Genomic DNA, 22,524 nt, shown 5'->3' with positions numbered 1-22,524 from the left:
GGATGTGCAGAAGTTTCCCAAGGAGAGAGGCACGCTAAGCCGTAAAGCACAAGGAGTTAGAGCTCTTAAAAACCCTTGAGGATTTTCAATATTTACTATTCTTATTGTGGATGCTCTTGTCATCCACAGAAACACTTCATCTCTTTCTAACCCAGCTAGAGCCTCGGTGGCAAGGCCGTCCTGCGGCACGGAGTCCCACAGCCCATTTTGAGGTGCTGGACGCCCGGTGCTTCCTCCACCCTTGAGCCACCCTGGCAGCAGCAATGCCAAAGGGGCACCAGGGAAGCACAGGAGAAGCCAAGTGGCACAGTCATCGAGGCAGATTTTCACCACGATGGACAGCCGATGGGGACAGAAAGGGAAAGGGAGAAAAAAGGAAAAAATAAAGTACTTTGGAGATGTGGCAAAATGCAGCTTTGCAGATTGGCGTTCCCATGGGAAACTCCTTCGCTGCCTCTCACAAAAATCCAAGGCGCATTCCTCCTCTTTCTTCTGTTATGGTCTGGGCACCATTTATTAAGAACAGCCGAAGGCAGCGAGAAATCCGCAGCGAACAGCCCTGGAAGTGCTTCCAAAGCCGTCGGCCTGTGGTAATTTATGGCGGCCCACTCGCAGAAGGGAAAGTCAAGAGATAAGACAAGTATTTTTACAGGAAAAGGAGTTAGGAGCAAAGCATATATGGGTGGGTTGTGTGATGAAATGCTCCGGTCTTGGAAGAAAAAGGAAACGAGGCAAAGAGGCTTTTGGAGTCAGGTACCGGCTGCCTGAGCAGATGGACTCAGGCTCGTTGCTTCATCCCCCAGCCCAAAATAGGAAAGGGGGGGGGTAAGAGGGGCACCCATGGTCACCTCGCCGTGGACCCCCCGGCGATGCCCTTCCTGGGGGCGGGGGGGGGGGTGAAAGTCACGGAAGGGAGCTGCAGCATCCGGGCTCTGCCTCCGGCCGTGCTGCACGGGGCAGTTGGCCTTTCCCTCTGCTCAGAAAGCTGGCAGGGAGAGCAAGGACATGAGGGAGGCTCCGGCCCCAGCGGGACATTCCCACTGGATGGTGTCGGAGCCGGGGGGGGATCTCCCCGGAGTCAGCGGGGGAGGATGCTCGCAGCGCTGTAGCTGTTGGTTTTGCCCAATTCTGTTCCCGCTTAGGGCTTTTTCCAGCACCAGGGTTTGGGTTTCCAAGAGCTGTCAGCCATGCACGGTCTCCCCAGCTCTTCTTTTCATCCAGAGCCTTTTGGGGCAACCAGATTTCCAGAAAAGCAGGGTTTTTTTTCAGACTCGAAGTGGTATAACCTCAGAGCGAGGCCAGTCTCCCTTCGGCCGTGGACATCCCCATCAAGCCCCGGCTGCCCAGCCTGGGCTTCCCAGAGGGATATTCCCAGCTTTTAAGACTGAGTTTCCAACACAGTGTGATTTTACATCCTCTAACAGTTTGCATCGCCCGAGCCTGCAAGGCTGGATCAGGGCTTTCAGCAGTGACAGTGCAGAGAAGGAGAAAGGGACCCCGTCCTGAAGAGCCCCTGTTAGCAAAGGAGGTAAAAGCAGGAATATCGGCTGTTCGGCAAAGCCTCCCATGGTACTTTTCCACCGGCTGGTGAATCGCCCAGCCCAGGCGGCACAACGGGGTCCTGCTCGCCCCGCGCCGGAAAGCAAAGGGATTAGCACAAGTCCCTCTGCAAACAGAGCTTGGGTGGGGGCACCCAGGGCTCCTCGCCACTCCCCTGAGAATAAATGGCTGGGTTAACCGGGAAAAAGCACCAGCCAAGCTCTAGCGAAGCAATTATTCGTTTGGAGCCACTTTCTCATGAGGGACGGCAGCGCCCGGGCTTCTGGCGTGGAGATTTGCAGGATTTACACAGGATGGAGTAACTCTGGGGTACACCCAGAATAATCTCCTCTGCAGAAGGATGCCCAAAGGCTTTACAAACGTCGTCCCAATGGCTGTGCCGCTCGGTCGGGGCCAGGGCAAAGCTCCCTCCCCAGCCTGGGCGCAGGGCTGGGGCTGTCGGAGGAGCGAGCAGCCCAGAGGCTGCAGCAAATGCCAGATGTTCCCCTCAAACGTGTGCAGATGTTTCCCCCCCCAGCCGGGTCTGAAGCAAGTAGAACGTGGGCTCTCTTTGTACCAGCTAGATAATATTAATCCTTTTTCTAGACTCTGAGCGCTGCGGCGGCCGGGAGCTCTGCCAGCATCTATCGGATTTGTTTGCTGCTAGGTATCGTCACGTACGAGGCCGGGGGATGCAGACTGCTCAGCTCCCAGGCAAGTTTCCATGATGAAACCGAGTTTTTCCCAAATACCAGCGTTTTAGTCTGGATTTCCATGCTGTTCCCCAGCGAGTAGCTACCTGCATCAACTGTGCCCCCCAGAAGAGTACTTCCACATTACAGGCTTTATCCTTTTGACCTTTAAAAAAGGAGGAATGGAGACAAACCTACAAGTCGGCACCAATCCTGCACTGCTGCTGCGGCAGGTCCCAGGAAGCCCCAAGCTTCCATATAAAACCACCATGGGGGTTCAGTTCCCTGCTCCCCAGAAACATGATGTATTTGATGACATGAGCATGAAGAGGTACCAAATCCCGAATGATATGGGTTGTTTCCCATCTCAATTCAAGAGCCAGCCACTCAGCCTAATTAAACGAGGAGATGGCGATGGTCACCACTAAAGCCAGCAGCAAAACTTCCCAGACCCAGGACTGCACCCCAGAGCCACAGCCTTGTCTCCACCAGCACAGGCAATGTGGAAACATCGGGGGTTTTCACACCAACTAATAGGCAAATGAAGAATTTTAGGGCAAAAATCCTGGAGCAGGACCTGGGGAGCCTTCCAGATGCCTTTGCAAGATCCGACTCAACGCAAGGCAGCCCCACGCCTGGGCACCAGATAGCAAGCAAAGCACCAGAGCATCATCTAATCCAGGCTCTGAAGCTCTCAGGTTTCAGAAGATGGACCAAGGAACTAATTTTATTTGTGACACCAAGACCTACTCAATTTTCACCCAGATCCTGCGATCAGCAAGAGACAGAGGCACTCTTTGCTCTCCGCAGCTTTCCCACAGGTCTCCCCATTCCCAGCCCCAACAACCTCTGGGCATTATTTAGCAAATGACCAATATTTCACCCCTCCCTGCCGAGCGGTTTTTTGCTGGGTGTTGATGGCACATCAACCCTCCTCATCCTCTATTTGCGCTGGTGAAAGGAGGAATTAATGCGGTATTTATCTACCACACTCTCTTTCACCAGGAGACTGTTCACCTCCTTTGCAAAGCAGCGCCGGGGGCACCGATCACCGCACGCTTCTCGTACCACTTGCTAAAAACATTGCAGGGGGCAAAGCTTTAAAGCAAATAATAAAATAATAGAAAATTTTAAATGAAGGTGATCAACGTACTTGGAGGATTCAATTGATCCGTGGTTGTGTCTGGGCTGTGCTGGCTGTTGCAGACCTGCATCTCTGAGCGGTTTTTGGAGGGTTCAGTTTCCTCCAGGCAATGACAAACAGACTTCTGCTGCGGAAATCATAGCAGGTAAAAAAGAAAACAGGGGGAAAGCCTGGCTTTCCTCCTCCCACCAAAACTACTAATATTGGGGCCTCTGTGCTGACAGCAAAACAGGCGGCAAGTGAAGCAAAGGTGAGGATGCTGCACTGGGGAAGTATATTGCATATCGGGGGTAGGGGACCTGCTTAATTCCAGGACCAAAAGGCTCAGGGCCCAAAATTGGCAATATTTGTGGCTGGAATTACATTCGTCTCCTCCACAGCCCATCTGCAGCCAGGGCTTGGCCACGCTGCAATGCTCCACGACAGATTACACCTGCAGAGTGGCGGAAAACACTTACCTGTTCTACAAATGGATCCCTTGTCTTTTAAAAGGAATTAAACCTTGTGGATAAATACAAATGTTTTTATTCCTTTTGTGGACAATTGTGGCAGAATAAGAGAGCGGGTTAAGGTGTGGCCGGAAAACCTTTCACTCTGTGGGCTGCATCTTGTCATCCAAGGTAAACACGCAGCTTAATGAAATTTCAAGAGGGAAAAGGTGAGATGTTTGCCTTTATGTTCATTACCCTTTAAAGCAGAAACAATATTTGAAAAGAAACAAAGATAATAATCATATGCGGTGAACAAACACAGCCTAGATCCTGGATTAATCAAATGACTTAAATAAAAATCCAAACGCCGGGGCTTTGGCAGCACAGGGGAGAGCACCCACGTCCCACGGGTACATAGCCCTTGCACCCACCGCTGTCCCTAACGTCTCTGCGAGAAGGTCCCCGTGGATGGCATCCCCTGACACCGTCCTGGGGATGTGGCCATCGCCATCACCACCGTCCACGTGTCCCAGGGAGCATTTGTCCCCTGGCATCCCGCTGTACTCACGACTGATGCTCAGGGTGCACCTTCCACCCTCCGGCAAAGCCCTCGGTTGCTATTTCTCCTTTCACCCACGCAAGCTTCGAGATATTACAGTTGCTATTTAATTTTTTTCCCCTTTTCTGCTTGTCTTGTATATTTATAGACTCCTAGGAAAAATACCAGTTGGGAAGTTTGTAACACACGGACTGCACAGTAGAAGGGAATTTATTTGTTGGTACCAACCCAAGACTTCAATATACGAACAAGTGCTGAGAACAGCAGCAAAGCGAACACCCGCCGCCCTATAGATCTTCGCTGCAGGAAATCCTGCAAGTTTAAGGAGTTGCTACGGTCTACTGGATAAATAAGATGCATTAAAAAATACCCTCAAAAGATATTTACGCAATAATCTGTACTGGTTCCAAAGAAACCATTAGTGTCAATTAGAAAATCGGATGCGTTCCCAGGGCAAAACATCACCCAGCCCGGAGGGAGAGAGGGACGTCAGTGTCACGGTTCTTGGCAAGTGCCGCATGCCCACGGGTGCCACCTCCAGCAGCTCATTCCTCCTCCCAGGGAGCTGTCCTGAAAGTTTGGAGCTGATGGAGGAGCCAGGGCGATGCCTTGGGCTTTGCTTGCTCCGCCGCTTCCCGCTGCGGCTCTCGGTACCCACGTGCCCCATGGACGTGTCCCGTCCTGCTTGGCTGCAGGAATTCCCCATTTCCACCCAACAGCCGTCGACAAGCCAGGCAGATGCCAGCGGTTTCAAGCAGAAAGGAGGGAGAAGGGCTAACCACCGATGCGATGTTTTGCAGAGGGCCTTCAGCCTTTCTAGTAATATCTCAGCCAGCCTCTCCATCCAAGGAAAAATCATCCCCTTCTCCTGACCACAGCCTTTTCCTGCTGGGAAAACTGGGGCTCAGCCCAGGTATTCCCAGCCCTGCAGCCACCCCACGCTTTCCTAATGAACAATATCTCTTTATTTCCCTCAATAACCAGCCACATTTTCCGTTATTATTTGCAGCACCAGTAGGACGCAGCACAAAATAAGCATTTAATGGAGTCAGACAACTTTTAGGCAAACCAAAACCAGAGAAAACATAAGAAAAGTTTAAATTACTCACCAGGCAAATGGAGGGAGAGCAGCCTGAAGTCCTCAGGGATGTCGAGGCCGAAGGGCTGCAGCCACTTCTCCTTCTTGGGCAGGCGAGGAAAGCTTCTCCCAGGGCATCTTGCAAGGGCACGGAGTCTCTTTTCATTGCTTTTTTTGTTTTCCTGGGTGTTTTTCCTTTATTTCAGTAGACTTAATTTAGAGCTTTGACAGCCTTGAGTAATTCAGGGGTAAAAATCCCTTAGTTCCCCTGGGTCTAATGGAGAAGACATGGATGGACAGGAATAGGTGTTATCAGCAATTTAGCTGCAAGTTTAATCACGTAATTCGTGTCCCCTGTAACCACACATCAGCAGAGCACAAAAATTCCCTCTTGTGCAGACAGATATTAGGGGCATTTCTCACTTCTTGGGGAATTACTGGGAATAAGATGGATCTGAATAGTGACTACGATCAAGAGAAATGTAGGGGTCCTCACCAGCCTTCATATAAAAACAGTATTTAGTGTTTTAAGAGGTATGCATGGAGTGTGTTACATACCTCGCCTTTCAGGACTACACACGTTTACTACACAGGGGGAAGGGGGGTTAAATATTTACTCTACAACGCAAACAGAAATAGAAACCTGTCAAAAACATTTTGCTGAGGATAAATAGCACTTTATCTTTTGATCTTGTCTCTTAAGCTCAGCAGCCAGGCGAGGCAGCCCAGGACATTGACAGTCCATTGCACCTTCTTGATTTTTCACTGACAGTAAAAAAAAAAAAAAAAAAAAACAAGGAAAAGAGAAAGAGCAGAATAGGTGAGAAAAGGAAAGCTCTTTCGCCTTTGGGGTGGACCAAGGACAGCAGCACCTTGCTGCTGCTTCCCTTTGCAGCCAGCCCTGCCTCCCTTGGTAGCTTTTTGCTGCTTAACCCTGTAATGATCATTATTCTTCCCAGTCGAGCTGCCCTTTACCAGCCCAGGAGGGGCTGGGGCAGAACTGCTGGCTGGCTGCATCCCAACCAAAGTTCATCTTTAGGATTTTAGGTGCGTTTTTCAATTGCTGACCAGGAACACACTGAAATCAACGCCTCCTACATCGCTGGAAGGTGCATACCCTGGGGATCAGCATCTATACCAAACCTGTCATTTTCTAAACAAAACTGATTGGAAACAAACTATGCTCCATCCCCTTGTCAAAACTACACGAGGCTGCTCCCAAAACAATCCTTCAGACCCAGCTCCAGATTTTAAGGCTGGAGATTTACTCCAAGGAGTTTCAGACTCTTCTTTTTATATCAGAGATGCACAGTGCTTGGCAAGCTCAAACGTTATTTTAAGACAACCTGGTTTTCATGCTAGATTTGGAACAAGGATCATACAGTTCTGCAAGGTTTATTAGAGGTGAAAAGGAAAGACCTGCAAGAACCCCAGATCCTCCCGACAATGTTGGAGAGTCAAATTTAGAAATAAGGTATAGCAGACTTCAGATAGACCAAACTTTGGCCCCCCAAAAAACCCAACACCACCAAGAGAGGTGAGGAATTCCTTTTGCTTATGCACATGTCCAAGCCTTAGCAAAGTCCGTGGTACAAAACAGGCTGCTTGGGCACCCCCCGCCCCGCAGCACAGTTATCCCACCCGGCAGCGATGCCGCTCCGCTTGCGGAGACCCCAACCTCCCACAGCAGCAGCAGCTGAGACAGCAAATAATACAGTTATCATTGGGACCAGACCAGAGCAAAGCTCCCTGCATCAGACACGAAGCTGGAAATCAAAACCCCTGTGCAGAGCCACCTCGGGGCTAGAAACGTTTTCCACCCAGAGCTGAAATAGTCACTCTGCACTGGAGATTCCATAACTGAAACATTTTGGTTAAGACTCACTTTTTTCCTTTAGAGCCCACCATGGCCAAGCCCTGGGGGTCTCATTTGCCCTGGGGACAGCTTAGTCGCAGGCTCTGGGGCAGCTCAGTAGCTCCGATTAAAGCTGAGCAGCATCAAGTTAAGGGAAGCATTCCTCCCCCAACAGCAGTGCTGTGCAGAAACCATACCAATGAGTGCATCTTTTCCTTTTTATTGAAGGGGAAGGTAAGATCTAACGCTGCTTACCATCTTCTGGGTTTTTCCCTTCAACTTCTGCAGCAAATATTATTGAAACCTCAGCAAACAAGCAGCTCCCCCAGGGCCTTCACCCCATGCACTTTCTTCCAGGGAGGAAGAAATTCCAGTTTGGGAATTTGCTTTGCTGCTGAACAAGCCACAGTCTGTGGGTTCGCCTTGCAAATCTCAGAAGCCAATTCATTGCCAAGAGGACTATGTTTCAAAACTCTTCAGCGGCTCCTAGAGTGCAAGCCCATGATACAGACGTCAGCTCCTGCCAGGCTGCAAAACCCCTCCCAGAAGTATTTTCCTCCTCCAGTGTGATGACGAAGGGCTGTATCTGACTCGGACGGTGAGGTGCTCAGCCTGCCAAGTGTTCAGGCAACACTAGAAGGCACCATTTCTCCAGAGATCAGCCTGTCCGGCTGCCACCATGCAGAGCCATCAACACCATTGCTTAGCCCCAGTTGGAGCTCAAGGCCCAACTACACAGCTAGGGAAAGCCACAAGCATGAGCCTAAAAGGACAAAAATCAGAGTATTTTATTTCCTTGAGCTCCAGTGATACAACTGTAGCAGCATTTCACAAATGAACTCCTGCATTGTTAAATATACATTTAAGGAAACACATCAAATTCCAAGGCAGGCAAAAAAAATAAAAATTAAGAACTGCGGACAAAATTACTCATCCTCCCCCTTAAATAATATGTGCGTTTGTTGCAGACAAAGCAGCAGTACATGTTTCACATACCAGGTTAAAATAAAACTTCAGACTCGCAGCAAAACTTTCAAATGCAAACCTAGAAGAGATGAGGAAGGGCTTTGGTGAAGGGGCTTTCACCTGGGGATCCAGCATTACGTACAGCAGGAAACTTTTTAAACATATGAGATCTCTGCAATTATTAGACCAACTGGGCATGTTCCCAGCTGCAGAATGGGAAGTCTGGTTTTATCAGATACCCGAGGTAATCTGTAAAGAGCTCTATAAACGTACAAGTGCTCCTCACCCACTCTCAGCTCGAGGCAGAGCAAGTTCCCAAGAAAACCTGGCTGATAATTATTTGTGCTCAACACTCAGGAGGTTCCCTGACATGCTCTGGCTAGCAACCAAAATGGGATGCTACCTCCCCCTCCAAGGACGATGCTCAACTGGCCAAAACCACGACCATGCTCCCAATCGTTCCACGGCCAGGGGCTCCGTCCCTGGGCAAGTCCAGCCTTTGTGTCCCAGCTACTCACAGGTTACGCTAAATGGGAGATGAAGTTCTCCCAGAATAGCCAAGGTAAAGTCAGAAATACTAAAGCTAAGCAGCCAGAGGAAGAGGATGATGCACTGGGGACCGCTCGCTGAGTATGACTCCTAGCTACTGAAGTCACACTGAAAGCTGTCGCCTTCCACGTTATGCTACAGTTCGCCTCTTTTAATATTAAAGTGACCCAAAATTTTCATCTAAGTGTTTATGCCCATCTCCGATGGAAATATTTTGTGCAGTTCTGGTTCCCGTTAGTGAATCTCCAGTTTCTCAAGTCAACAGAAAAAGACATCCAAGGCTAACAGACAGCTCAAAGACCTCCAGCCTCGAGGATCTCCGCGTGCAGAGAGCTGAGGGCTTTCTCCAGCTGCACCACCGAGACCAGCGGCCTCGAGCTTACAATTTTTACACTTTAAGACACAGGGTGCATTTGACACAGTGATTCATTCAGTTTAAGTGACAAAAAGGCATCAAGAAGCTCATTTCACCATTACCAGCAGTACAAGGTTAATTTACACAAGGCACATGCAACACCACCCAGAGAGGTGCTCTTTGATTTACCTTCTCCAAATAACAGAGCAAAAAAGGATTAGCTCTGCTTAGTGTCATCCTACACAATGCGCCTGGCTGACGGGACACCTCCAGCGACACGTACCAGCCCAAAAGGTGCCCCTCGCATTGCAGCTCCTCCGCAGACCCCCCCCCCCAGTGCCAACAGCAAGCTGAAGCCACCTCTCCACAAGCTGCACCCTGCACAGCAGTAAGGAGATGGTGCCAGCTCAAGACATCAGCTGCTGCTGGCAGGGCAAGTTCCAGGGAGGACGGAGATTTGCCAACTGGTGTCCTGTAACTTACATTTACACATCCAGGCCCCTAAAATCCCCCATTAGCTACCGATCACCCAAGTAACTGGCTAAAGGATGTATTTTGGTTTGGAAGAGCCATTCCCAGGAGGAGCAGGGCACGCAGCAAGGCTGCCACCCTTCCTGAGCAGGCACAGCTTTGCTGGCCACTGCAAAACTCAGCATCCCGCAGCAGCAAAACCAAGCCCACAGCACGAGGAACCTCTCTAGGTTGTTTTTTTTCCCCTCCCCAACAGAGATGAGCAGCAACTTATTGTCAAACACGGGCTGGGAGGTGGCTTCGGTTCTGCAGGGAAGACTTTCTCAAGGCTTTCGCTGCCTGCTGCTGGTTTGGTGCTGCCAGGATGCGAGCCTTGCAACTCAGTAGCCGAACTGTAAACAGAAGCTCCAGGTCCGCCCCAGGGAGCAGAGCAGCTCCGTGCACCCTGCTTCGACCCTGCCAGCTATCGAGATGTGCACGCTCGCTCCTGTAAAGCAGGATCAGGGCCTTAGTGAAAAAGAAGTATGAATAAATTAAGGGAGGATGAAGGCTGTTCAGCTATCACACACCATAAAAATGTACCTTTAAAAAAGTGTTTGCAAAAAAAAATACTATTCTTTAAAATCTACTTTTTTTTTTAAGAGTCTCCTTGTAAAAAATGAAATTGTTACTTTCCCCCTCTCCCCCACAAAGTGACCAGGTATTTTGGGGTGCCCCTCCTTGGTGTCCTACAGTTTCCCAAAGTGGTGTCCCCGTTCCTTCTCCCTCCATCCCAGCGAGTCTCCAAGGGGCTACCAAGTACCTTGACATCCACACAAGAATCCGGGCCACCGTTTGGGGGCTAAATGCTGTACAATTAAAGCCAATCTGGCTATAAAAATAAACGCTTTTGTGTCTTCCTTACACAGGATGAAAGAATTTAGCCCTTTTTAAACAGCTCAGCATCTAGCTGTAATAGTATTTAAAAAACAACCCAAATGCCTACATAGAAAAATAAAGGATAAACATTATCCATCTATTTTATATTTATATAAAAAGTAAGTTCTGTGACAGGATACTTTGCTTCTTCGCTGTAAAAAAAACAGCCTAGGCTGTATAACCTAAGCCTTCTGGTGAGGAGTAAACTACATCTTCAAACTTATTCAGAGGAAAATATCAGTTAGCAATTTCACTTCTCCAAAATAAAGTTATTAAATATATATATTATTATAAGTCTTTATAAACTATTTCATTGTTTAAGCAAGGAGGGGAACACATGACTGAGGACCACTTTAATCCCTGGGGAGGGAGAAGTGGACGTCAGCTGCGAATCCACCAGAAACCTGGCATGTTCCTTAGCAGAGACCCAGAGCTGGCTGGCTTGCAGGCACACACAGACACGCACAGAGGGGACACAGAGGCTTGCATTCACTCTCGGTAAGTCCTTCACAAGGATGTTCTTTTTTCCAGCTCGTGCTTTGTGAGAAAGTACTTGAAGAATTCATACACCGACCAGGCGATGGCCGTTGAAGGCATCTGGTAAATGACGCGTGCCTGCACCCCTCTGAAATACCCCGGAATGCCCCCCAGCTGATAGACAGTCTTGAAGGCGTTCACCATGCCCGAGAGATGTCCGCTGATGTTCACAGAGCTCAAGGCCATGTTCTCTTGGGTGTTGAGCAGGGTCTTGCAGACATCCAGAGGAGTGGTGGCGGCAGCAGCCACAGCCCCCGCGACGGCACCGGAGACGATGTGGGACCAAGGGTTGTACTCCCGGTGTGGGTTGATCTGCTCCTGCATGAATTCGTAGGTGATGAAGTGAATGGCCTGGAAGGGGACATTCATGGTGAGCTGGGTGGTGTAGCTGCGGTAGAAGGCACCGAACCCCTCCGTCTTCTGCACTGTCCTTATGCATGCCAGGACGGACTTGTAGGGGGAGTTGAACATCTGCATCCGCTGCTTCACCACTGGTCCAGGCAACGGCCGCAGGGGGTGAAGGCAGGGCGGGCAGCACCAGGCAGGACAGACACAGGGAGATAAAGACTTATTAGCTAAGGCACATCCTTCCTGGTCATCACAACACCCAGACCGAACCCTGCTCCCAGACCCAACCAGCCAGACCCAACCTCCCCTTCCAAGTCCAAGCTGTTAGGACATAAACCAGGCACTTTTGTAGCGATGAGCTCCTTATTGACAGGCTTTTACCAAAAGGCTGCACACATCCTCTGCTTCCCCCCCCCAACCTGCCCAGTGCCCCCCAAAAAACTCAATGCAACGAGTGAGGGAAGCAAGTCAGAGCTCAGCTCTGGTTCAACAGCTCTCCACTTCCAAGGGCTAATCCACTCCTCTCCTCAAGCTTAATTAAGGAACTTTTACTTCTAGCTAGAAAGGCATTAAGACAGACTGGTAAGGACCCTCAGATGCATCGGTGAGGATGCAGAGCTGTTGTGCGGAAACACTGGCATACCAAGAGGACAAGGGCAGAAAGGCGATTAAATAACACTTCCCAAGTGACATACAGTAACAGACCCCACCTACAGTCCCAAGCCCTGAAATGGAACAACTTCCATTGACTTAAGCAAAAGGCCAATTAATTAATTTAATCAGAATACCATTAAAATGATTTTAAACACTAGAGACATTTTTCCCTTCAGAAAAACCTGGCTTTGGGCCAACTCAGAAGCACAATACATTAACACTGAATAGCTGGCGGTCCAGCTAATTGTCTTCATTTTAGCTGCGTTTTACTTTAGTCCTCTTAATGCCAGACTCTGCCTACCTGGGAAGGCTACACAACGGTCCCACCGGCTGCTGCACTGGTCTAACATGACTGAGCTCAGTTTTGTTTAGGTAGTCGAAAGCTTCAGAAAAACCACAACCACTTCAATAAAGATGCACTAGCAGAGTAGTAACAGCATTGTGTTAGTAAAGGTGACACCAGTTTTCCTGGAAAGTCACGATAGACCACGCAGATGCTGTGCAACCCCTTGGCAAGCAAGGGAAAACAGCCAGGCAGAATTTATCCCTTTACGCTGGCCTGTCAGAGCTCATTAAAAGCTGGGCAGAGCCACTAAAGCAAAGGGCTCAAGCTGCTGAGACAGCACAGGGTGCCTTCCTCGGTGCCTTCCCAAGCTAACGGGGTGCAGCACTTCCCCCAAAAGCACAGGGCATTACCTTCAGCAGGATTCATCACTGCGTCGTGGAGTAGCGTGGCCATGCTCCCAGCTATACCTGCAAGACACAAGAGCATTCTTCAAAAAAAAAAAAAGATTCAGAAGCCAGGGTTTGCTCAGGCACTGCCACCCGCAGAGGCAGCAGCCGATGTTACAGGCAGCCCACACGCCACCGAGCACCCGGGTACCGCTGCCCGGGGAGCTGCAGCCCAGCTCTGCAGCAAGCCCAAGGAGGCATCCAGCAACACGACTCATTCCCAGTGCAGAAAAACCCATCCAGAGCAGCCTGACAGAAACCAGGATCTGCTCACAGGATCACAGCCGTCACTTTTGCTGTTCCCTACAACTCACAAGGTTTTGTCTATGCAAGACACCACCGGCTTCACTCAGCCTGTGCTGGACTGAGAAATGAGCAATGTTTAGAACTGGCTCAGCGCATCCATAATTAGGCATTTTCATCCATTTACTCAGTCTAGTTTTAAACACTAATTGCATGGATTCTGCAAACATCCAGCCAGCCATTAATGATTCTGCAGTTGGCTCTAGGATGGCCTCTCGAGCCACACCTTCTCCTTTGATGTAGGTTTCAATCACAAATTCTCTCTTGCCCAAATGACTTTCGGTCATTTCTCATTAACACAGCGCTTCAGTTTTCCTGCTGGTACTGAAAGCCTGTAGCTACATGAAAGGCAAGCATAGGAAGCATATTACTAGCAAAAAGCAGCAAGCCAGAAAGATATTATATACCCTTAACTGAGATGGTTGAGTCAAGTCAAGTGACTGCCATGGCAGATTCCTACAGTCATGTCATGTCAAGGACCAGGCAGAAGTGTCTTCTGCACAAACCCTTTTGTAACACCCCTGGCTGCTCAATTAGAGGGTTTCTGCTATTACAGTGGTATTGCTGGACCTAAAAGCAAAAGTCTTCCTGGTAGAAGCAAAATCTTTAACTAAGCATGCAAGCACACAGAGGATGCAGTGCACTTTACCATGCTGGAGCTCCAAGGGAGACATCTGGAACAACCTGTACTTCAAACCTCAAGAGGTTTAGATGATGCCTTCAACATAAAGCCAGAAAAAAGCCTGTGACTGCATCTGAACACCTCTTGTCCAATGTACTGATTACTTGTGCTAGAATAATTTGAGATTAAAGAGTAGTGCGGAAATCTAGATCAGACTAAGGCTTTGGAGGGTGCACAACAGTGCCGTCCGGGGTTTCAGGCCAGGAAGGGCTTCTCTACTCTGCTGCTGACAGCCAGCCCAGCCATCTCTGCCCTCTGGAAGAGAGATCTACCCAGCAGTCAGTAGTCCTAACACAGGGCAAGGTTTCAGAGGAGCACAGTGACCAGTATGAAGCACTCGACTAGAGGGCAGGTGCCACACTTGCCTACCTGACTTCCCCCTGCTTCTCCAGCACTCCCAAAGCGGGTGCCGAGACCTGCAAGCCTGGGGTTACGTTTGCATCTTGCATCCTCCCGTATGGATATTTACGGTGGCAGTCTGAATGCAGGCTGCCTACAGCAGATCTTCCAGGAGCAGAGTACAGTGAAGGATGCCAGGCTAAGTGTGTGAAGCAAGCAAGGGACAGGCTGTTAACTGCAAGCGGGTTTTTTGTGCAAAAAACAAAAATACCATTGGCCAAGTGGCTGTTTCCTCCATGCTGGATAGTATCACTTAGAGACTTTTTCATTTTTTCATAGCAGGCAAAGTACATTGCATGGGCAGGGCCAGCCCCCAGCATGGTGACATTAATCCCACGTAAAGGCCTCCAGAAACCCTCTGTAAGGACAATCTTCTTCAGAGCTTCATACACGCTCCTGTACTGGGCTTTGGGGTCCGGCTGCAAGCTCTGCATCCTTGTCTGCAACAAAGCACACGAAGGGAGAGGCCTCAGTTACCTGTCTTTAATGCAACATGCACAAGCCATAGAGTTAAAGAGCTACAAGACTTCCAAGATCATTAGAGGGGTCAATAATTTAGTCCCCGGTTGCCCCCGCGCCAGGGCCACAGCACTATTTATCCACACTTTGCCTGCCAGACCAGCGAGATTAACTCCACGCTCCCACTGCAACACCAAAACATTCCGAGGCTGCTCAGACAAGCGCTCAGCGGAGGGAAGTGTAACCTCTGCTCTTGTTTATGCATGGAAAGTAAAGGGAATTAAGCTAGCGCAGTTGTTCAAAAGACTCGGTGAAGAAATACAGTTAGGTCTTTAATTGCCTCTTGCTTACAACACTCCCGGCTCTCTGCCCCAGCTTGTTTCTCCTGCAGTTGCTCAGCTGCTTGTGACACTTGGTGTGCAGAGTCAGTCCCCCTGATTGAGAAACAGGTTTCCTAGAAGGGCAAGCTGCGAAAAATGGGGTACCCGCAGTAACCCGCCCCCCCCGCAGAGGGTGAGACAGGCCAAGGCCACCCCGTTCTCCTACACAGCGACCCAAGGAAGACCCAGCCGGTGACTATGTCCCCCAGCAGCCTGGAGAGCACAGAGCTGCCCTTCACCCCGTCTTACCTCCCAGCTCCTGGTGCCCTGCAGCCACCAACTGCCTGAGCCAGGAGGTTTCGTCTGCATCTTTGTTCAACAGCCCTGGATGGGCTTTTCTTCCACAGATTTTTTTAAGCCAGCTAAGCTTCTGGCATCCAAAGCATCCTATTAAACTCACTGCCATCACTTAATTATGCACCATGGGAAAAATTACTTCTTTTAGTTTGTTTCAGGCTTCTGCAGACGGATGCCATCACACACCAGTAACGCTCAAAGCCCTTGCAACGATGATGCCAGCCTGCGATGGGTGTTTGCAGGGCACAGATCCCAGCCACCTCCCACCAGCAACAGGAGAGACACTGGCAGGGCTTAAGCCTCTACAAGCGTCCCAGCAAGACCAAGCAAATCTAGAGCATCGAGATGCAAAGGGCTCTGCTACTCCTGCTGAGCAGCCCACAAGTCCTGCCAGTCAGCAACGCGGCTGATACACCCCATCACACCGAAACTGGTCGGAAGGGATACAGCCTTTGGTGCAGTCTCACACCTCAAAACAAACACAGAAGGCTCCTGGGAAAGGGCATAGCCACAGGAGACGAGTGTTTAGCAACCTGCAAACAGGCTCCATCAAATTAATGCTCTTTCAAGGAGAAGCTTGAGAACGGCAATTCAGAGGTCATTCGGGTTTGACAGGAAGGATGCCTTCCACCCCGTCAGCTGGGACACCCCATCTTCAGAATAAAGTTTCCCCCAAATGATTTGGCAGCATGCAGACACCAGCACTGCCCTCGCAGGCAAAGCAACACGAGTGGCTTGGTCCTCGGCAGAGATTCAACGGCCCTTGAAAAAGCAAGGGCTGCCTGTGCCACCTCCACGCTTCCTCATCGGGACACATCCCTTCAAGCTTATCAATTCACTTCAGTAATTAGCCAGGAGGCAATACTACAGCTAAGCTTTCAGGCAAGATTAAGCCAATAAAAGTGTTTCAGGTTTGGACCTTCAATTCCCCAAACCACTCTAGTTACCGGAAACTGAAGAGCACTCACACGTACACTTTGAGACAAAGGAAGAGATCAGAGCTGAATTCAGGACTTTAACCCAGTATAATAAGACTGAGTTATGAAAGCAGCTAAGCAATACATGAGGCTAAACCAACAAATTATTGCATTTGTAGTAAATAATCTAAAAAAATTGCACAGGAATTACAATTGCAAAGTGACTTAGTTCAGCAGCTAGCTGAATTTCAGACTTTTAAGCATCAGTTGGTGGTCATGACAAGGCATCACCCTACAACAGGGAATTTGGCAGCTTCAAGCAAAGCTTCCTGTTTCAGAGTACTAAATGCATTGTAACCTATGAACAGCACTGGAAATAAACCCAAGGGCTCAGAAAAATCCTCCTGTAAAGGCAGCAACAGCACTGAATTATCTTGGAATTTAAAAACAGGTTTTAAATCCAGCTCTCAGCCCTCGCTGAGGGGGCATAAGGGTCTTGCAACCCCTCCACGGGTCTCTGCACCTTCCTGTCCCACGGATGCTCGTCAGGAGGGGCTGGATTTCATGATGCCCCGGAGAAACTCACAGCAGCCGCTCCACCATCAGCGTGACTCAGCATGACCCACCGCTGCCGAGCTGGTAGCATCCAGCTGGGATTTGGGTTGGTGTTTTTTTTTTTTTTTTGCTCTGCTAGTTTTAACTTGAAGGCATTGCTTCAGACTCCAGAACTGACCCCAGGAGATCTTGATCTCACCCCGGTCTATTGCTGGGATGCCTTCGAAGCAGCCGGTATAATTTAAGCACACAGCAGCGTCATCTCGTCAGAAAGGTAATCAGGGATAAGTGCTACTGTAAAGCAATAAACTATCAGCCTGGCATGTGCAGGACCAAAGCACATGGTGCTGTGTTGTTGGGAACTAACCCTGAGTACCTCCACCCTTACTGAGGATCCAGTTGCTTTCACACGAGAATGGATAAATACTGATTTTTATTTTTCTGATGATCATCTGAGCCACTCTAGAGGGGTTCAAAACCTCATACCGTACCCCAGAGCGGGTGGTAAGCCTATGTTGTACCCACCTAATCCACGCACGCTGCAGTCTGCATCACCACCAGCGCAGCCAGGCCCACAGCCTTGCACCTTTTATTAAAGCTGTGGACACAAACAGGACAAACAGCCCAAGGAGTCACCAAAACCAGGATCTCCTGTGTGCCTGCTGCAATGCAAGAGGCACAGAGCTGAAAACAGGTTCAGCTCTGTTTTTGTCCAGGATAAGTTTATCATGGTGTGAACGACGATGATTTGCTACGAGCTATGCAGTCCTCACTCCCCCAGCTCCTGTCACCTATCTGAAGCCAGCAAGCTCCTCCAGGAGCCTCACCCCCCTGTTGTTAACCAGCCAAGAAATACTTCTCCACCTACTTAGATTAATCCTCATTGCATAAGGCAAGAGTGCACTGACAACCACAAGCGTCGTGGTTTCAGCTTGGGCATAAGAAGCAACGCCAAAAGTTTGAGGTTCATCAGGTTACCTGCTGTTTGTGGACCAGCACCGTCTTTATGGATGCTGTCTGGGGGAGAGCACCCAGCCTTCCTGCTGCCAGGAGCACAGGAATAGTCCAGGGTAGTTTTCTATCTAGAATAGTTTTACTAACAAGAGTCAGGTCTCTAGTTTTGCATATTCTCGCAAAGAGTCACTGATTTGACATGCCACTGTACAAACAAGCTCAGATCTAATTTGCCTTCTTTTTCTGAACACAGCATGCTTTCTCAAAGTTCAGCCTGCACGTTCATGTGACAGACAACCAGCCTGGTCTTCCTGAAGCTAACAAAAGACACTGAGAACGCAATATGCTTTTACCAGGAAATAAGCAGCACTTTTGCAGCAACCCGGTCAGATCCTGCTGGTCAGAGAAGGCTTTGCTGTTGCACCACCCATGCCATGCTCAAGCTCTGAACTCCCTTTTTGTTCTTTGCCAGGCTGTTTTTCAGCTAGAGCAGCTCCCCAGCCAAGCACCACATGTGGTGTGGTACCCACCCGCGTCTGCAAGGCCCATGGGAGGGGAGCGTAGGGTCAGCCGAACAGGTTAGCCGTGACTTTCCAGCACCCCAACACTATCAGCTGAAACAAGAGTAACTGCTCCTCCTGGATCTGCATCGAGACGGGTGGATGCAGAACCTCCCACCACCAAAGCCAAGCCAAGGCAAGCGTCCCTAACCCCAAAGTCTAAACAAACCACAGTAAAACAGCTCACAGGAGCTCATCTGCCCTGCCACCCTCAGTCATACTTGTGTGCTTTCAAGACCTTAGTTATAAGCAGGGAAGCTCCAAAGTCTACTTGCACCAGGCAGGTCACCCACAGTTGACTGTCCTAGCTGGAGCCACTGAAACACTCGCTCCATGCCTCCCAACAAGCCCCATCATAGCTGTCCTCCTTTCCTTTCCACTCCCCTCTCCGGCATCACAGATTTAAGCTAGGTGTTTCTCCTACTCTTCACCCCAGGAGTTCCCATTACAGTACGGGACCTCCCATACCCGTTAGGAACCACACATGGCCGCAGCAAAATCAACTTACAGACGTCTTGTTGCACCACCTTGGTTAGGAGCAGTTCAGGTTTTCATGGAGAAGGACTGCAACGTAGTTAGGGCTGGAGCAAGGACTTTTTGTCATTAGTGCAACCGCCATCCGCTGCGAGGAAGGGAGGTTCAAGCCCAGCACATCTCCAGTTTCTCACTGAGCTGTCTCACATCAGCAATAAGTTCCGAGTTGAGGACAACTGTTCTTCACATCCTCAAGGCAGCTACTTTACCTGCCTCGGGAAACCAGCTCCAGCAGCCTTGCAGAAAAGCCACCACATGGCTCAAGCAAGAGGAGGGAGGAGGCTCCAGAGGAGTCCTCCAGAAACTCCCTTCTGCTGCCATCACAAGTCCTTGACGTGCTGATCTCCAAAATTAATCTGGAGACAGATCAGGCTTGCCAGGACAGCTGTGTTCTCAGCAGCTACAAAACAAAACAAGCCTAAGCACTATGCAAAACACCATCGGCACACATCTGAAAACCTACGGTTCAAGCCATGTTTCAATACAACCACAGCGTTAAGTGGGTAAGACAGAGGCCAACGTGTAGTTAAGGCTGAAGCTGCAAGGGGGTCTTTACCATTAGAAGGAAAATGGTGGGAAGGAAAAGACACCAAGCAAGTCTCAATAACCACAAGCCTCCAGCTGAAGCTTTAGTTGGTAAATACAACCTGTAATACATTTCCCCTCTAAACAAATAGCAACACTGCTGCAAAATACACATCCAACTACCAATGCTTTAAGTTACAACATGGTTATCACAGCCAGGTGCTGCAGGAGGCCGTACATGGGCACGTGCATCGCGGATTTACACCCTTCCTCATCACATCCCAGCACGTGTTGCACCATGAGCACCAACAGCACCTCTGAGTATTTTCTATGCCATCACACAGGCGTACCTATGAACTGCAGACGTCCATAGGGCACTATTTTAACTGCTTGCCTCGACTCACCTCAACAGGACACCACTATCGCAGCCTGCCCTACCCCGACCACGTCAAGCTCAGGAATTGTGCAAGTGTCTGAAGCAAACAATTCCCCAAATTAAAACATTTTCAGTTTCTCTTTCAGAGGAAATGACTTGCTGGAACCAAAACATTTCCTCTACAGCATGACCTAGCCAGGTGCCTGAAATGCCTCTTTCCGCAGCATCCACAGCCCCCTACCTCTTCCACGGGCTCTGCTCAGCCATGACCGATCCCAGTAATTATTATTCAGAAAGTCAGACTAAGGAAGGAGCTTTGCTGGTTTTCTGTAGGAGGAGAGTGGCACATTTCCCATGGTAAAGTGAAAGACAGCTGCTTTTACAAGCTTAGTGTTTGGTTACTCTCATTACAAAAAAAAAAAGCCCTTTTGGGGTCAGTTCTCACCTTCTCCCGTAGCAGACAAGACCGAACAGGCACAGACCAGCAGCGAGTGCCCATCGCAGGAGCAGGACCCAAAGCCTGCAGCTCGGGATTTCGCTCTGCCCCAACACATTGGGGTGACCTTGGCCGCACTCCGCCGGAGTTTTCCCGCAGCCAGCCAACAGCTGGAGTATTTTATCTGCTTCCGAGCACTTCAAGGCAGTTTGCTGAGCGGGATTCATTCCCAGCGTAAGGCACTGCCCCAGCACTCTCCTAGCACAGGCGCTGCCAGCCCTGAAGCAACCGGGGAATTCACTGCCCAGTGAAATCAGCACTGTTACCTTCCTACAAAGCACCTCCCGCTCCGGGAAACCAGGCACAACTTTCGTTTTCTCCCTCTCCCTTTTCCCCGCAGAGGAAATGCCCTCTTAAACAACGCCATAAAGTCCGGAGTGACGACACGCTGCTCTGACCGTGACTTGGCAGAAAATACCCGGCTTGTTTGTGAAAGGAGCCGGTGCGGAGGCACTCGGGGTGGGCACAGACCCTGCGCCTCGGGGGGACCCGCAATGCAGAGCGGCCCAAACCTACGAGCCAGGTCCAGCAGGCACAGACCCAGAGGGAAAACACAGAAAAAAAACCAGAGAATATTTCCTTTGAATGCTTATCGCAGCACACTGGCAAGACCTCCAGTGCCTCAAAGCGAAGGCATTTCCTCTCCTCTCCTCCTTCTACTCTTTCAGGGAGCCCTGCATTGAAAAGAGGAGAAATTAGAGCATCTGCTTGCAGCCTTTCCCGACTGGACCACGGAGGATCTGTCAGCACTGGCAATACAGTATCGAGGGCGTTTGGCTTTTCCCAACCTTATTTTCTCTTTTTTAAGCCGCCATAGTAGCATGCTGGCAGGGCAGAGGGAGGAAATACCCTTCGTGATGCTTCCTACCACACTGATGACGCCATGAAGTCTTCCTTCGTGTGTACTCGACAGCACCGAGAGCACGCTCGTTAGTCTCGAGCAGCTCATCTGCATTAAAACCCAACCACCACCGGCATATCTGCAGCCCTGCAAGCCCCTTCATAAACCCCGACCCTGATAAAGCCACCGCTCCCACGGGGCTGGGGCAACACGTAAGGTCAGGTTCACGCCGGTCGCAGCCATGCTGGTGTGCGGGCAGATGGAGCACCCCGTCCCACCAGCTTTTCCCTCCTGGACTGGGATTCCAACACTATGGGAGGGAAAAGCCGCCCGGGGGGCTCCCGCTCCAGCCCCACGCCGGGAGGGCACTGGTGGCATCTCCCGCCCCGGGGAGCAGCACGAGGACTTTGCTTGCTGCAGCGGGAAGCGGCAAGGCCCGGCGCACACCTTTGCACCGTGGATTGCGCAAAGCTCGCCGGGGCCGAGGACGCTGGGGCTGCCTGGAACGGCACCCGAGGGGCTGCAGGGATGGGTGCCGGGTGGGTGGGCAGCTCTGGCTTCCATCGGAGACCTCGGGGGTGACGCCTCGGGGACTTTGCACGCCTCCAGCCCGCTGCAGCATCCTGCGCCTCGCTCACTCCCAGCACCTCTTGCACGCTTCCCCCCCAGCCTGGTACAACTCCGCTCCCCCCAAGCAACACTCCCCACCCCATGCGTGCTCTCCCGCTTGCACCAGCACCCCGAGCACGCACCCCCGTACGCGCACCCCCCGTGCACACACCCCCGTGCACCCCCGGTGCGCTCTCGCACACCTCCGGTACTCCGTGCACCCACCCCCGGTGCACGCACCCCCGTTGCACTCCCGCGCACGCCTCCCCGGAGACGGGCAGCCGTCGGAGCAGATCCCGGAGGTGCCGGGGGCCACCCCCACCCTCCGCCACGCACCTTGACCGAGTCCACCGGGTACATGACCGTGTGCTCCATGATGCCCGCCACCGCCCCGGCCATCATATGGGTGCCCAGCGAGGCGCCGCTGGGCAGGCTCTCGTACTCCTCGCCCTCCATAGGCGGCGCGGGGGCGGCGGCAGCAGCGGGGGGGGGCCGGGCCCCGGGGGCGCCGCCGCGCTGCCCCCCACTCCGCAGCTCAGCTCCATCCGCCCGGTACCGGCGGAGGCGGCGGGGGGGGGCGGGGGGGAATCCGCACGGGGCTCGCGCGCCGCCCCGGCCCCGCTTTAAAGCCGCGCCCGCGCCCCGCCCCGCCCCGCCCGGCGCCCGCCAATGGCGAGACGCCGCCGCCGCCGCCCGCCGCCCCGTTGGGCCACCGGCGGGGGGCCCCGCGGCATGACGTCACAGACGGCCGGCCACGGGGAGGCAGATTGGCAGGGAGGCGGGCGAATGGCGAGGAGAGGCGGCGGGGT

At 51.2% G+C, this 22,524-nt stretch overlaps 1 protein-coding gene across 1 annotated transcript; it reads right to left on the bottom strand.

The window, feature by feature from the left end:
• Nucleotides 1-8,068: 8,068 nt before the first annotated feature.
• SLC25A37 (solute carrier family 25 member 37) lies at nt 8,069-22,260 on the bottom strand. The gene is given in 5 exon segments (XM_050910219.1): nt 8,069-11,585; nt 12,793-12,849; nt 14,424-14,652; nt 22,052-22,203; nt 22,206-22,260. Coding segments are annotated over 5 exon segments (1,014 nt in total). The 3' UTR covers nt 8,069-11,064.
• Between the last annotated feature and the right edge of the window lie 264 nt (nt 22,261-22,524).

Source organism: Gymnogyps californianus, chromosome 23 (assembly GCF_018139145.2).
Source record: "Gymnogyps californianus isolate 813 chromosome 23, ASM1813914v2, whole genome shotgun sequence".
Classification (NCBI taxonomy): domain Eukaryota; kingdom Metazoa; phylum Chordata; class Aves; order Accipitriformes; family Cathartidae; genus Gymnogyps; species Gymnogyps californianus.
The sequence above is the reverse complement of the archived record's forward strand: the minus strand, read 5'-3'. Positions and strand labels throughout refer to the sequence as shown.